The 18,077-nt window shown below is 37.3% G+C and overlaps 1 protein-coding gene across 1 annotated transcript in view; it reads right to left on the reverse strand.

The window, feature by feature from the left end:
- LOC146001785 (TBC1 domain family member 31) overlaps positions 1 to 17,894 on the reverse strand; it is a 148,756-nt gene extending 130,862 nt beyond the window's left edge. Inside the window, exons 1-5 of the mRNA XM_083139505.1 lie at positions 17,759 to 17,894; positions 13,528 to 13,640; positions 10,722 to 10,874; positions 7,418 to 7,530; positions 1,728 to 1,906 (exon numbers count right to left, since the gene is read on the reverse strand). Coding sequence (XP_082995631.1) covers positions 1,728 to 1,906; positions 7,418 to 7,530; positions 10,722 to 10,874; positions 13,528 to 13,613 — 531 coding nt within the window. The 5' untranslated portion in view covers positions 13,614 to 13,640; positions 17,759 to 17,894. The remainder of the gene's footprint in view (positions 1 to 1,727; positions 1,907 to 7,417; positions 7,531 to 10,721; positions 10,875 to 13,527; positions 13,641 to 17,758) is intronic.
- Positions 17,895 to 18,077: the final 183 nt, after the last annotated feature.

Below are 18,077 nucleotides of genomic sequence, written 5' to 3' on the forward strand. Positions count from 1 at the left end.
TGATACGATGGCACTGGAATATACTGTACTGTCCATTAAAGAATTACAGTAATTCAATACAATACAATAAGCATAATACAATGTTATTAATAAAGTTACAAGTGGGCCTCCATGATGTGGTAATGTTGTCAGCTTGTAATCACAGAGACCGAGATTCGATAACTGGTGGAGGCTCATAGTGGTTCGGATCTCACTTTAAACTGTAGGTCCAGTCCCAATTCGCCTATCTGTGCATAAAAGTGGACTTAAAACAAAACACAATGAAACCCTAAAGATTGCAGGAAATATTTTATGTGTACACAGTTGTATCATGGGGAATTGCTAGGGTATGCAAAGAAATATTGATTAAAGTATTTTCTGCAACTTTAAGCTAACTGCAAAGGTTAGTATGAACAGTTACATGAAATTGGTGAGAAAATAATAAAAAATCAACATTCATATCATCTTCATTGTTGCAATTAGCCAAAGTGGCAGAAAAATTAACAAGGTGGTTACTCTAATGCTACGAATAGTTCCTTTTATGCGAAAAATCTGCATTATACTCCATGAGGCCTTAAAAAGATCGCTTCGCAGGCTTGCAGCAGACGACAATATGGGGGTGTGTCTGCGAGAACCAATCAGGTACGCGAATGAGCGAGCCCGGTTGCCACAGCTAGTTCGCTGCACCCTTCTGAAAGGGTGAGTAACCTCTGCCTCTTGCTACCTTGGCCTGTTTGTTCGGCTAAGGAGCAGACGACACGAGTATCAACAACAGTGTACGAGCAACGTCTGCTGTTAGCCTGCGAAGCCCTCTTTCTAAGGTCTCCTGCAGTATAATGAATTGCATGAGAGTTCATTAAATTATTATTTGTATTAATTTGTTCACAAAAATGATGTACACAGTGGGAAATAAGAATAACAATAACCTGTGTCCCAACAGCTCTTAAGGGCCAAAGCGTACCGACTGCCAGCCAAACTCCCAAATGCCTCCACAGAGGTGGATGATCATTCAACCAGTTACAGGGTGACTTGTGGTCAGCACGAAAACCTCACAGTTGTCATAGGTTTTCTATGACCAGGTTAGGCTACTGATTCTTACCTAGCCATTTTCTTCATGATTGTGGGTGGCCACTGGTCCCATAAACTGGTGGAAATATCAGGAGAAAATTGTTACGCTCCTCCCCCCCTCCCCCCACCCCAAGAAGACTCGAACCAACATGCATATCTAGCCCAAGCCCAAAGCTTGAGGCCTTAGACCGTACAGCCACGGTGTGGAGACACAGTGGGTAATATTTTATGCTTATTCAAAATTACCTTTAAGAAATTCAATAATCTTCTGACTTCAACAAGGTTAGGTTCCACAACAGGTGAATAACGAACATAATACCAAGTCCGGTTGCATTTCGGTATAAAGCAGTTTGTTATTTACAAGATTAAAAACCTAAAATACTTCATGCAATCACGTCTTCTACAGAACCTAAAGTCACTGCTTTCCAAGGTGTTGACAAAAATAAGGATCTGTGGGTCTAATGTTTTGTATTCAACCATAAATCCTTTTAACAATATCCTCAGCTTTGTAGGTAAAAATAAAAGAAAAGCAGAATATCTAGATTTCATACCATTTCAATTTTCATTCTTTTCCATATTTGGGAAGAAATTTAACACTGAATTCATGCAGAATTTCCAGTGCTGAAAATTTCCACACAATTCCTGAAATTTTCGATTAGCCGACACCCTGATTGACTCACCTCTTTGATAGTTGTCCCCGCCTGCATAGCCAATTTATGCACCGGAACATTAGACTGTAGATCCCAGATGATGGCTTCTTCCATTGAAGCAGTGAGCACCCACTTCTTTTTCGAATGGAAGGACAAATGGTACACTGGATGTTTATGTCCAACCAAGCTACATTTGCACTTTGCACTCTCTGGAAACAAACACATTGCATATTAGAGGAAAATTTTAAAAACTTGTCACATTTATGGAAACAACAAAATTTCACCTCTTCTGGTGAAAATATTTGAAAAATATTATTGTAATTTTCTTACTCACAATAGAGGGTGTGCAGAAAAGAACTAGGAAGTAATGAAGAAAACATTATTGTATTTATTGTTTCGAGGTTTACACAAACAAAATGAGAAACATAGTTTCTGTTGGATACAGTAAAAGAGAGCCTGGAGCATGTCTGGGGAAGGAAAAGAACAAAGAATGCTAAGGCAGATATGAATCCCCTTCTGGTGGAGACGGAGAGGGGATATTGGCCCCACAGGAGAAGCACAAGTTCAGAAGAGGATATGGAGAAAGGGAAGGGGTGGCTGAAATAAAAATGTAGTGGTGTCATAAATACAGCCCCAGGCGGCCCCCGTGGCAGAGTGGTTAGCAGATTGTGCTATGATGCCAGAGGTCCCAGGTTCGAATCCTGGCCTGGGCATGGATGTTTGTGAGTATCCATTCATCAATTTCATCATATCATCACTCATCCCCATCTTCGCAAATTAGACAAAACTGGCACAAAAAGCGAAGTAAAATAAAGCAAATCAATCATAAACACAGCTCCGAAATGATCCTCCTGTCCATATGTTGTGAGACATAGAAGAGGTACTGTTGATAGTGCATGAAAAATCTTTCTTTAACTATGTCCACTTCTGTATGCTACTCGTGAACCACCTCTGTAATTGCACACGGTGTCCACAAATATCTTCCGTGACCACAAACGGATGAGATGTCATTGTTGGTGTCCATATATATATATATATATATATATATATAATTGATGTCTCCAGAAAGAGAAATATGCACATTGCCATGCTTATCTCACAGACACTCTACATTCTCTCCCTAGACATGCAGAAGACAGCAAGGCATTATTCTTACTGGAATTCTTTATATGGAATACTAATTAATAATTTATCTTTCCTACTACTACAAATATGAAACAAACAAGTGATATTAATCTTCAGCAATTGCCTTGTAATGAATGGGTCCGAGATTTTTCTCCAGTGGAAGCACAACGTAGAGTGATTCATATCTCACTATAACTGTAGGATCTGTGCAGACTGAGCACAATCTGAACTTCAAAACAAATTATTTTCAAGGGAAAGGGATTGGTTGACCTCTTCATTCTCCCCTCCCAATGCCCATATACGGTCAGTCCATCTGCATTTGTCGAGACTATGGATCCAAGAGAGCATGGACTAACTGGATGAGTCCAATGGCAAATAGGGGTGGAACGGATATGGGAAACAGGTTCTGTGACAACTGTCTGCTACTGAAACAACACTGACGTTTCAAACATAGTAACATCGCCAGCAAAATACATTTAGATGGGAGTTAGGAGTTGTAAAAGTCATGAAAAACACAGCAGAATGAGAGATAATAAACAAAACAACCAAACACATAAAAACAAAATACTGATCTGAAACCTGCAGCATTGTTTTGCACATGTTTCTTCCTACAGCCCTTTCTTATCTATAGATTCATCTTCTCGAGCTAGTCATGCCTTCCGTGGTCAGAGAATATACAGTGTGTCATTTCAATGGTGTCCACGGAGAACAGAAATATATAGAGTAGATCATAAACAACTATTCTCAGTAGCACCAACGATTAAAATGTTACTGAGAAAAGTTGTTTTGATGTTCTCTATACGTTTCTGTGGTCCGTGTATAAGTATAAAGCAATTCCAGAGATAACAGATTGACACTTCAGAAGCAGTTTTAATTATATTTTATTTCTTTGTATATGATTCATGAAACATATAATGAAAAATATAACCCAGGAAATTTACAAATCGTTCTTGCATAGCAATATTTCTTAAATGTCTTCTGCCAACGTTATATAAAAATTAAATTTGAAGGTAACAGACCGACACAATTGTCAATCTATGAATCTGGATATTCTGAATCAAAGTTAGTGGAATAGTACTTGATGAGGTAATTTTTAGACATATTTTAGAGTTTAGAAACAAATGTATTGTATATTCGCAATCTTCTTCTTCTTCCATTAGCATCACAACCCTTTGTGGGTTTTAGCTTTCTCAGACAAATCATTCCAATCTTTCCTCTTCTTTGCCATTTCTTTCCAATTTCTAACTTTGAGAATCTTTAAATCTTCGCATACATCTTCAATCCATCTCATCCTAGATCTTCCAATTGGTCGCCTTCCCATAGGTCTCCATTCTAGTATACGTTTTATAGTTCTCATGTTATCCATTCTTTGTATGTGGCCTAACCACTTAATTCTTTGACTTTTAATATATCTTATAATGTCTGCACCATTGATTAATTTTTCTAGTTCCACATTATTTCTTATTCTCCATATATCATTTTCTATCTGTACTGGGCCAAAGATCTTCCTTAAAATTTGTCTCTCAAATATACTTAATTTGTTTCTATCCTTCTGTGTTAGGGTCCAGGTTTCAGCAGCATATGTAACCACTGGTCTTATCATAGTAAGATATATCTTCATTTTTGTATTTCGTTTCAGAAGTTTCGATTTTAGCAGGGATACATTTGCATAATAGGCCTTATTACCTTTCTTTATTCTTTCATCTATTTCAGATTCTATTTTATTGTTTTCGTTAAGTGTAGATCCAAGGTATGTAAAGTTACTAACACATTCAAAAGAGTAATTATTTATTAATATTGATCTGTTATTATTCATGTTTGTTCTATTAATATTCATGTATTTAGTTTTCTTTTCATTGACTTGGAGTCCTACTCTTGCAGCTTCCTCTACTAGACTTATAAACGTTTCTGAAAGAGCTTTCTTAGTTCTTGCTACAATAGCTACATCGTCAGCATATGCTGTGACTTGTTTTAGTCTAGTACTGATGTCTCCTCTCACATCTAATTTTTTAATCACTGAGTCCAAAACTAAATTAAATAATGTTGCTGAAAGAGGATCTCCTTGGCGGACTCCTGTCATGACATCGAAAAAGTTCGATCTTGAATTTTCAATTTTAACTGAGGCTCTAGTGTTTTGAATTGTCATTCGGATTAATCTTACTAATTTATTTGGTATTCCAATTTCTTGTAACCTTTGTAATATTGTTGGTCTATATATTGAGTCGAAGGCTTGTTTGAAATCAATAAACAAAACATGCAAATCTATATCATATTCATAGCATTTCTCGAATATCAAACGCATCATCAGGATGTTATCTGTTGTACTTCTGTTATTCCTAAATCCACTTTGATACTCTCCAATAATATCTTCGGCATAATCAGTTAGTCTGATGTTAATTATTGCTGCAAGTATTTTATATAGGTTATTTAGTAGTGAAATGCCTCTATAATTTTCACAGACTGTTTTATCTCCTTTTTTAAGTATAGGGCACACTAGTGCTATGTTCCAATCATTTGGCATTTGTTCTCGATTCCATATATTAATTATAAGTTTATGTATTCTACGATACATTTCTTTTCCAGCTGCTTGTATAAGTTCACTGTTCATATTGTCATTTCCTGGTGCTTTCGTTTTTTTAAAGTTTTTAATTACTGTCTCCACTTCTTCGTATTAATCTTCAGAAATTGCCTTGTAATGAATGGGTCCGAGATTTATCCCCAGTGGAGGCACAACGTAGAGTGATTCATATCTCACTATAACTGTAGGATCTGTGCAGTCTGAGTACAATCTGAACTTCAAAACAAATTATTTTCAAGGGAAAGGGATTGGTTGACCTCTTCAATCTCCCCTCCCAATGCCCATATACGGTCAGTCCATCTGCATTTGTCGAGACTATGAATCGAAGAGAGCATGGACTAACTGTATGAGTGCAATGGCAAAAAGCAATGGAACAGACACGGGAAACAGATTCTGTGAAAACTGTCTGCTACTGAAACAACACTGAAGTTTCAAACATAGTAACATCGCCAGCAAAATACATTAAGAGGGAAGTTAGGAGTGGTAAAAGTCATGAAAAACACAGCAGAATGAGAGATAATAAACAAAACAACCAAACACATAAAAACAAAATACAGATGCAAATATACAAGATGTTCTCCTTTAAAACAATGTACAGGGCATTGCTTTTCACTTTGACCATTAAGGTTGACATTTTTCTGAAACTGCATTATATTATTAAGTCTACAGTAGAATCTCAATTTAAAATCTTTAAAGGAAGAATGAAGAAAAATTTAAAAAGCAGGAAAATGTAAATTCCAGGTAAAATTTACTATGGATATGAAATTTTGGTTGATACCGATGAAGTTCTGATATAAAATTTACCAATACCTATATTCTACCGATTCAATTCAAAATTCCAAATGATCCTTGAACAGCCTGAATGGATCATGTGACTGCAGTGTAAAAGAAGAAAGAAGTTGCATATTTAGACATTTACTTTTTCAAAAAATGGAGCATGGAGATTATCCATAAAAAATACAACAAAATGGCATAATTTTGCACTAAAATATAAGATATTTATAGATATAGTAATGGGTTGGCAACTAAGCTCCCGCCGTTTTTTTTAATTGGAAAAATCTCTATGACATTAAATACGTTTGGCATGAAGGTGTACATCATGTGAAAGAGAATATATTGTTCTACCTAAATTTATGTTTCTTTGTTACTAAGACACATTTTTTTGTTATTTACAGATCATTAAAATGGAATGTCAAGTTGAGAAGAATGAGCATTTTCGACACCTCTAAGGCCGCAGAAGCTGCTCGCAACATTTGTGCTGTGTATGGAGTGGGTGCTATAGCTTAAAGAACCGCCCGTGATTGGTATGCGAAGTTCAAAAAAGGAAATTTTGACCTCAAAGACGCATCTCATTCTGGCCGTCCAGTTGAGTTCGATGAAGAGCGATTGAACCACCTGTTGCATGAAAATCTGTGTCAAACAACAAGGGAACTGGCAGAGACAATGGGTTGCTCCCACACTACTGTAGAGAAGCATCTTCACTCGATGGGAAAGGTTCAGAAGTGTGGAGCATGGGTGCCTCACACTTTAAGTGTCACCAACAAAAATCAATGAGCCACAATCTCCGCTGATTTGCTTGCTCGGCACCGTGCAACCCATGGACACAAGGAACGATTTCTTCACCGAATCGTTACTGGCGATGAAAAATGGTGCCTTTACATGAATATGAAGCAGCGTAAGGTAATTTTAACGATAAGCCTATATCAGCCAATACCATGATTGAATTGTTTCTTTATGCATAGAAAGGCTAATCAGGACTGGACATACAGTTTAAAGTGGAATCCAAAGCACTATGTGCCTCCACCGGGTATCGAACCCTGGACCCCTTGATTACAAGGTGACGATGCTACCACTGCACCATCAGGGAGGCCCTGTATATCGGTCAATAACGACAGAGTATCAATAAATTTTCCCCATCCCTAAAACTTATAAATATTACGCTCCATTGGGACAATTAGGATTGAAAAAATTGTAAAATCTGGGAACGCAAAACAGGGCTTCCACTGTACATACTCACCAATATTTACAATGCGAACTTCACCATTACAAATCCCAACAAGCACTTCATGCTGGTTATGTAGAGAAAAGGCAAGGGCAGTGCAGAGTCCAAAACTAGTTATACTCCAAAAGCTGAAAATATATAGTAAAGATACATTATACAATGGTGCTATGGTACATTTTACGAAGATGACAAAAATGTGACTCAAAATTTCCAGGAAGTAGACTAGGCATGCAAGTGCTGGTGTCCTGAATTTCTTGGAATTCAGAGTTTCAAATCAACTGAGTGAAAAGCAAGGTTTGAAACTGAAAACTTACCATTTCATTCAAACACTCCAACAAAATCGAGCACTAATGCAACCTCCGATATAACCACACTCTGAATATACTTTTTATATGTTACGTCCAATGCAGGAACCTCTCTTAACAAGAATTCATATCAATATGACTTAATACACGTACTCACGTTTTCCGCAAAGCTGTTTTAAGTAAAACGACACGACGACACAATGAATTCCAACGAGGATGGTGGCAGTGGCTACCGAAATTTTACTTAAAACAGCTTCGTGGAAAACGTGAGTACTTGTATTATATATTACCGCGTCTCTTTCCCATAGTATGAATATGACTTAGTCATTTCAATATAGCTAAATGATATTACAGCTACATTCACACAAAGCAATGACAAATGTACATTTGAAAGCTTAGTTAGGGGTAATGTCAAGATCCAAGACTCAAACTCCAGTCCACCACAACTGGCATTTAATCCACAATTTGAATTTCTGTGTTTAGAAAGTTTTTGTACTTCTTGTAAAATGTTAACACCCAGTTGACTTCGTGTATCTTTCAACACATGCAAACAAATAAATATACAAAAGGAAATACCACATACAATTTTCCACACAGCAATTCTAAAGTTCTATTTTACACTGTATTTATTTATTTGTTAAATGATGCCACAGAACAATGTTCTGTTAAGGCATACATTGTAGAGTTTCTTGCATTATCAAACATTTTTATCAGGAAAAACTGCACACTTTTTCTGCCACTTCATCTATATGGCCCTCTTGAATGCATATAATGACATGCTAGCTTGGGACAGTACCAGTACTCATTCTCTACATTTAGGATAACTTCATGAAGAACCGCTCTCGAAAGCCAGAACAAAATCAACTGTGACTCCGCCATTATGCATGCCTGTTTCACTGTCTGAGAAACGTTATAAAAAATGTTATTAATGCTGTTGTACCTCGTAAATACAAGAGTCGAAATCAGAAACCGTACAATAATGGAAAATCTTATATTTACACTGTCCACTAAGAGTTACAAAATGTACATGTAATGTAATGTCACTCACAAGGTTCATGTCCTCTGTTCTAGATCCCAGAACACACATCATATCACATCATGTATTGCATACACCAATTATGTTATGTATATATATAATCCTATGTATAGCATTGTAATTAATTATTACACTTATTATAAAATGCAATCAAATTGTAATAGAGAAAATAAAGTCGGGGGAACTGTTAAATTTAGAGCAACTGACGTCCTGGTATATTTTTAGGAACCAGACAATAAGCGCATACCCTCGAATGTATGTGGGTGGAGGCAGGCTTACTTCGGGGTTCCTTCCATCTGTAAACTTCATGAAGTTGGTTTAAGATTTCAGTACATGAAACAATTCTGGCTTTGGTCTGGTTCTTATTTGAGGAGTAACATATTGCTATGCTGGTACTAATCCTGTTGTGCCTATCATATTGTTTACTATTATTTGTCGGGCACTCTTCAAATGTAAATTAACCTATCTGCAAGTTTTTCAAAATCAAAGTAACATAAAAGTTCAGCACATGGGGTGAATTTAGGGTATGATTTGCCTTCTTTGTCAAATGCATACTCGATTGTTCAGTGGACAAGAAAAACCTATGGAATTCTTAAATGTTATTAGACCTGTCAGATCTTCCCCAAAGTGTATTACAAAATCTAAATTAATGGATTAAATATCAGATGCGACACCAAGATCTGTGAACTCTTTTTTTAAATCTTGTTATTTACTTTCCTCGCATTTGATACGGAAAATTATCAGTTTTATTTTTGTTGTTGTTGTTGTCATACATATTACTTGGAACTTATTAAATCTTTCTGTTCTTCAGAACTTTATCCTTTATCTTCAGGGAAAATGTTATGGGGGGAAAGGGTATTTAAAATTTTCTTCAACATTAATTGACAATTTATTATAGATTTCTTGGGGAGGGTACTCAAGCCCACCCATCCTCCTTTAACCACTTGCCTTACACTTAAATTTCCAGACCTTGGTTCCAAAATTAAGAATACAGTTGGATCCCAGTTTTACGTTTCAGGATTATAGATTCAATTTTGATGATCCAAACATAGCAACAAGTTATAAAATTTTCCTCGATTTTAAGTTTTTAAGTTTGGTTCCCTGAAAAAAGTAAAATCGTGGTTGAAGCTTTTCTGGTGGCGAATGATGGAGAGGTTATATCAGGATATCAAGCAGGTGATTTCGAGATAGACTTCCGAGCTCTCGAGAGCTAACGTCACTCTCATCTCCAGGGATTGAAACCAGAAATCACCTGGTTCATATCCCGAGAAAACCTCTCCACAAAGAACTATGATTGTATTACACCAAGTTAACTTGGGTATGTATGTCAATAAGTCAATCTTTTACGAAAATATATTTTCAAGGCAATATAAATTTTGAAAAGTACAGTTCTAATACTACAGACATTATTCACAGTGTTATAGACTTTAAAGCATGCAGATATGCTTGCCATGCACAAGGAGTGGGAATAGGGCCAAGGGGGAGACCAAGATGTCGGTGGAAAGAACAGATAGCGGAGAGTGTTAGGAGAAGAGGACAAGATTGGAACAGCGTGGAAAGAGAGAAGTGGTGGAAGACCAGGAAAAAATGGAGAGGCTTACTTCTATGCTGAAACAGCCAGAGGCAGGAAACGGCCAAGGATGAGGAGGAGGAGATATGCATGAGAGAACAATGGAATCATGGAGTGAGAAATAGGCTGATTCATGACAAATCCTCTTACTATTTCATAGGTGCTAATATATATATTACATGAAAAGATAGGTTGCTCAACCCTTAAACACCAGGCTGTTTTCTGAAGCATTGGCATGATCACAGAGAACTATTAGATATTATGTATTTCTCTAAATAATTTCGTATCTTAGAAATGCCATGCTAATAAAAGGCATGTGTCCAGAATATTAATTGGGCCACAGTATGGTCAAGTCCCATTTCAGCATTTAAGAGTTAATCCACCAATGGTCACTGTACTGAAACATACCTGTTGCCTGCTAAGTCTATAATAAATAAGTTTCCCTTTTGGTCTATAGCTGTTAGCTTCTCTCCATTCTCATCAAAAGCTGCATGAACAAATCGATATCGAATTTCTTCTCCCTTAGCACTAGTTACTGTGTTATGGATCTGGAGAATTAATCTAATAACAGAAAAAAGTATGTCAAAATGTTTAGCATATTAAAGAATTTCAACAACTGAAGGAACAAAACTTTTTTAAATCATGAAATAAATGTTGGTATATGGTGAATTTGCAAAGACTCATACAAAGTATATTAGGTGTATCTACATGGAAAACATCATATAACGTTGACATTTAACCAATAGCTTTTTAGTTAATGAACTGCCCAGGGGTCAGAAATAGCAAGCTACTTGTAGAGGTGCTACATTTTGAAAATTGTAGCTGTAGCAAAGCTACAAAATTCCTGTAGTTGTAGCGAAACTTTTGCTACAGCTACATTTCTTCTCTGCATTTTGAGGAAAATTTTGAAAGTGACCACAGCGTCCAAAAAAATTCGACAATAACGCTTACTTTTGCAGGTTCATAAAGACAGCCTATTACATGAAAATACGTGTAATCTAGATTATAAATATCTTGATATCGCAGATCATTATAGGTATCTGCGTAATTTATTTCATTAGTATAGAATAAATCTAAAATCCAGATAACTAAACTGAACTGACATATATGAACATATTCTGGCTAACATCCATGTTTTTTGAGCTGCATCGCTATTTTGGGGAGAAACACGCCTCGTTTGCGGCAACCCTGAAAAAAAAAAAGCCTCATTTGCGCCACCCCAGGAACAAATCCTGTGGATATCCATGGTGTAAGAGACAGGTAAATGTCACTAATTACTGTGTAAAACAAATCTTGCAGTGCAAAAACGAGCGATCCATCTCCACTACAATGACAAAGCAACAGTGCCAGCAATCAATGGTTCAGCATTGTTCTTTGTCAGTATATAGGATCTCACTGGCAAGAAATTATTGTTACAATGATAGACATACACTTTCTGAAATTACAATTATTTTCGTCATAATATTTGTTTAGAAATTTTCAAATTGCAATACGTTCAGAACACTCGAGTTTACACATCAGTTTCCTCAATACATTTTATGATATTGTGAAAAGTATGTACGAGTTATTGACTTTTCTGCATAAACAGTAATTTTCTTTAGTTAATATACAGTTTTCAAATGTATGTATTTCTTCTACTTTTATGTTGCTTTTCTGTAACTTTTGCTAATCATGGCAATGAGGATGAATGGTTAATTTTGTTATTCTTTTATCTAGAGTCGCTTTCTGCCACTTTTAGATAATTGTGAGAATGAGGAAGAATGGTGAATGATGATGAGCAGTGTGGGAAATGGAAGAGCAGGAGGATCCCAGCCTCCCAACTAGTCATCTTTCCTAGCTTTTGTTTTGAGTCCACTTTATGCACAGATAAGCTAATCGAGACTGGACCCAAACAACCAGGTATCGAACTTGGGGCCTCTTTCATTACAAGGTGACAAAATTTCCACTGTGTCTTCAGGGAAGCATTCCAACAGAAAACCTAGGTAAAGCATATCTCCATCTGTTGCTCACTTAGCTATACCAAAGAAGCAATTCCCAATTAAGGGAATTATGTTAATAAATAACGATCTACTTTCCAGTAAGTACAACTACCATACTACAAGGGTTGATCAAATGAAAAGGTACGAAACGTCGTAACAACGGAATCGTTTATATAATACCGATGCCGCGATGGGAGAACGTAGCGTGATATGTAGGGGTGCGATTGGAGTCGCCACGCGGCATCGGAGCATGCAGGGGAACGCGCATGCGCAGGAGAGAGCAGAGGCTCCGATACAGAGCGCCGTCCAAGTGACTCGGCAGTGCATGTTCAGACAGGATGGCGTTAACATTGGCAAATTCGACTGTTGAGGAGCAGCGAGGCGTTATCCGTTTCCTGACAGCGGAAGGTGTTAAACCGGCCGATATTCATCGCCGGATGGTGAACGTTTACGGGGAAGACTGTGTCTGGCAAATCAGTGAGGAAATGGAGTGCCCGTTTTCGTTCTGCTCCATGATAACACACGTCCACAAGTCTCCAGGGTCACACACACGGAACTGACCAGGTTCAAGTGGGAGCAGCTAGACCATCTGCCCTACAGTCCGGACTTATCCCCCTGTGACTTCCATGTGTTTGGTCCCCTGAAAAAGCATCTCAAAGGAAAGCGCTTCACCTCGGACGATGAACTCAAGAACGCTGTGAAGGACTGGGTCGCGTCACGGCCAAAGGAATTCTGGGAAAAAGGAATCATTCGGCTCGTTCATCAATGGGATCAATGTGCTCAGGCCTATGGAGGATACTTTGAATAAAGTATTCATTTACACCGACAGTGTCGTTTTGTACCTTTTCATTTGATCAACCCTTGTAGGAGCTTCTTTTGAATATCCACATGGTTGTTTCAATTTTTTTTCTTATGTAGAAGTAGTGAAATAGTGACTAGCGCACATGAGTAGCGTAGCGAGCTACTTTTTGGTAAATGTAGCCGTAGCTCTAGCAAAGCTACTTTTAAAATGTAGCGTTCTGATCACTGGAACTGCCTTAAGAGGCAGAAAAGGAAAAGAAATACAACAATTACTTCTTGTACAATGCCGACCCAGCCAGAGGCAGGAAACGGCGAAGGATGATGATGACAATGTCTCCTACTATAACAATTTCGTTACTGGATTATTTTACCATTATCTCTATTCAAATATTTCCTGTCCCTGCTCAAAAAACAAGGAAAGCAATTACACATACCCATCTCGATCTGGTGGCTTTAGACTGAAAGTTTCCTTGCTTACTCCACCTTGTGGCCTGCCACCACTGCACACTGGCAAATTCATTGCTTTTGTCTATCACTCACTGAGCACCTAAAATGATATAAACACACATAGGCATTTAGAAAAAACATTTACATTCATCAATGTTCTTCTTAAAAGTTTGTATAACCAAATCAATACTTTAAATGTTACTCTGAAAGCAGTTTTTATTCTTGCTGTGATGTTTTGTCCCAGTTCCCCAGCACTTTTTTGAGTTTACACTACCAAGCTAGAGCTACAAGAAAATTAACAAAAATGAGGGCAAAACTGAAACAAGAGTATAAACATTCATATTTAATGATGAAAAGGGGCTATATATTTGGCAACACCGTGTAACAATACGGATCTGGGTAAAAAATTAAATAAGCACTTGATCAGAAGGTGGCAGACTACCGATACTTCCCTTTCGACTATACTGAATACCTAAGTACGAAGGTTCAAGAAAAATATTCACCAAAGCTTTCTGAAAATATATGTACCAGCACCTTTATGTTTGCAATATACTTGACTGTGTATAATATTACTAAATAATGCATAATGCAATGCCAAGCAAAACACTGTTGTTTAGCATGAGGATGGAGTTTGATTTGGTTTGAGTTGGTGGGTAACAATTTCATACATCGGAGAGACATTTCTTTAATTTTACCCAAGAAACTACTTACGGAAACGAGTTTCTCCAAGGTTTACAACGTTCGTCAAGGTATTTTCTTTCATCGTGGAATATATTTCACAGGGAAATCATGTATTTTTCAAGAGAAATATTTCACAGACGCAAAATTGCCATTGCTTTCATTTGCTTGCCCTATGACAACCGGATGCTGGGTACGTTTGATGACGTAAGCCCGTGTCAGTGTTTCAAACCCATTTTTTTTCTTACTATGTTTGCCTAACGTAACCAAACCTAACCTAACCTTATTGGAAATGGTTCATGGGGCTATCCGTGAATGGAAACACTGCACTATGGTAGTCAAGATTTGCCCGCCATATTCTGTGTTATGGAAGCGAAAAAAGGAGTCAAAGAAATTACTCTCTATGTGAAAAATTGTGTTGTTTTGTTTCGTGTAAAAAGCATAATGGCACCTTGAACTATGTTCCGCAATACACAATTGGTAAGTACGAACCATGCGAAACACAAAATATTAGATTTTAATGTGCCTCCGACCTATGAAACTGTTACCGAGTTGGTGTTTTAAGTCCACTTTATGCACAGTAAAGCTAAGGGACTGGACCTACGGTTTAAAGTGGGATCCGAACCACTGTGCCATGTGCCTCCACTGGGTATCAAACCCGGGACCCCTTCATTTACAAGGCGATGACGCTACCCCTCGAGAAAGTGAAATATTTTGCATGGTTTATGAAGATTATGTTGTTTATAAAGTTTTCTGTTGATTGTAGATCGCGGAGATGCGTTATTGTGAAATAAAGTACACCTGTTATCTTACCATGAAACAGAACTGCACGAAGGCTTCACGCAAGTGAACATAGCACCCAATACGACATTCCACAACAGCAGCTATAAATTTACATGATTAGGTTTGGAGTTCATAGTAATTTTCGACATATTCTTTCCCTATTGTAGTGTGCATACAAACTGTTGCTGCAAAAGTACTCCAAGATGGCATATTTTAAATTACGTAGGCCATACTTTGGGATCAAATATCTCCATAGCATATAGAACTACTTTCACCAAGTTATGAGAATAACAGAAAGTGCTGAACAGAAATCACATTATCAGTATTAATGGAAGCAATTTTAATGCTAACAGTACTAAACCTGGCTTGCCTAACCTAACAACGGAAGCATTTAGGAATGTAAAACCCTTTCATGCCTAACTCCTATGATACATTAGCAATAGCAGTCCATACTAGAACACCTGCCAGTATTTTTCCAACTCCATGGTGTGGAAAACAAAAATACTGATCATGATCAGGTGTTTGAAGTATTTACAGAAGTAATTTTAATGGGGACAGCCCTAGACCTGACCTGCCTAACCTAACGACAAAATAATTTAGGAATATAATAACCCTTCATACCTGCCTTGTGCGGATGAGCAGTTATGACGTGAAACCCACCTGTCAGGCAGTGACAGTTCCTACTGCAGTTTCGGAACGACTGTAGATGACCGGACCCCTCTCCGATTTTCTTCATATTTGGCATACTCACTTTTGAGGCCTCCTAATTACAAATGTGAAGTTAAAAGTTGTCTGAAACGTCTAGAAATTGCAAAATAAGCTAAAAAAAGGCGTTAGTTTTCGGAATGGAAACCGTTGATTTTCGTGAATTTTTTTGTTTCACAAGCAAATATATATATTCCTGATACTACCACGATACCAAATTTTAACTATGTTTGCCTAACCTAACCGAAACTAACATAACTACAAGTCAATGGTCCGTGAGGCTAGTGCCAATGGTTCGTGGGGCTAGCTTCAATGGTTCGCAATTATTTTGCTATTTCTAGATCCTGATACTACCACGGCACAAAATTTTAACTATGTTTGCCTAACCTAACCACACGTCAATGGTTCGCAATTATTTTGCAATTTTAAAATTTCAATTTCCGACAAATTTTAACTTCAGATTCGTCATTAGCAGGCCTCAATTAGTAAGTATGCCAAATATGAAGAAAATCGGAGAGGGGTCCGGTCATCTTCAGTCATACCTGAAACAATATGTGTGCATATTATCTAGTTGCAGTTTCCCAAACATATACAAGAAAAGTTACGCCTTGGCCTGCCTTCAATATTTGCTTGACCCTCTTGTCAGCACATAGAGTCAATTTTCTGTGGTGTCAAAAACCAAATAAAAAATCATTCGGTAAATATGCAATATCGCCCGAACGGATTTCTTCAAATTTACATGAGAAACTACTTACTGAAATCAGTTTCTGTAGCATTGTCGAAGTTCTTCGAGGTATTTTCTTTCGCGGAAACTGAAAACTTCACCATAGAATGCTGCAGAACAAGAAATAATCACTTTTTACGTAAGGAACTTGCATTTTCTGTAAAGCGACAACATTATGCCGTTGTTTTCATTATTTACCTGCAGATGGCGTGAGCGTCGAAAGTCACGCAGTCTCGCCAGTGTTTCCAAATGTGCCTTTTTGTTACGTTTTTTTTTTTAACTATGCTTACCTAACCTAACCTTGCCGGAAATGGTGCGTGGGGCTATCGTGAATGGTTTTTGGGGCTATCTGCCAATGGTTCATGGGGCTATACATCAATGGTTCGTGGGGCTATTGTGAATGGTTTTTGGGGCTATCGTGAATGGTTTTTGGGGCTATCCGTCAATGGTTTGTGGGGCTATCCGTCAATGGTTTTTGGGGCTATCCGTCAATGGTTTGTGGGGCTCTCATGAATAATTTTGGGGGCTATCCGTCAATGGTTTGTGATGACATAATGAACACGAAAGTAGGTATTTTTCGGTTAAGAAGGTTGAAACACTGCAGACTCACTCCAAATCGACAAAACAAGCACGACGCGCGATGATCCATGACGAGTGCATGCCATATTGTCTGTTACCCAAGCGGAACAAGGAAGACAAATAAGGACTCGTAATATGAAAAGTTGACAATGTTTTATAGGAAAAGGCATAACTTCACCTTAAAGAATCTTCCGTAATGCAGAATAGGGTACTACTTTACTATACCGGAGACACCTATCAATGATTTATTTCGCTATTTTTTACATTGCTAACGTACTATTCTGCATTGCGGAACATTTCTTTAGGCGAAATAATGGATTCTCGTAGAAAACCACATGCATTCGCATTAAAATGGATCAAAACTACATTCCCGAACATCAACAACGCTACAGAAAATGATTTGCATAAGTACTTTCTCCTGTAAATTTGAAGAAATCCGTCTCCGGTATAGTAAAGTGTTGCCCAGAATAGGTAAGTATCAATGCTAAAAAATAACGAAATAAACGAGTTAGAGGTGTTCGGGCGATATCGCATAATTACCAATCATTCTATTCTATTCCGTAACAAGATGGCGTGTTCTATACTACTGTAGATAGAAATATCAACAATGTAGTCCACAGAACGAGAATAAATTACATTACATTACATTACAGTAAAAATGGTTCAACAAGAACTGACAATACCACAGCTGACGTTCAAGATAAGTTAAATACTACTAACACAACAACATACAGAAATATAGAGTGTACCTTAAACCAGTGCAAGACAACTCCTCATACATGTATATTTCATCAGACCTTTCCATTTATAGAGCAAAAATACATATTCCTTTAAACTGTTTCAAATTTAACGCACAAAACAATTCCAGTGATAATTCGCTCTTGCCTCGTCCAGTCCCAAATCGACTAGGCGAAGGTCGAATATGATCTCGATTTTTATCGATATAATAGTTTTATTTTCTTTTATTGACGGTGTTTTATAAATCCAATAATCAATTAAGTGTAAATAAACATTGCCAAATAATTTTTTTAACATGACGCTGCCACTTTTTATTATGTACATAATCTA

This window comes from Lepisma saccharinum, chromosome 17 (assembly GCF_977018435.1).
Source record: "Lepisma saccharinum chromosome 17, izLepSacc3.1, whole genome shotgun sequence".
Lineage (NCBI taxonomy): Eukaryota > Metazoa > Arthropoda > Insecta > Zygentoma > Lepismatidae > Lepisma > Lepisma saccharinum.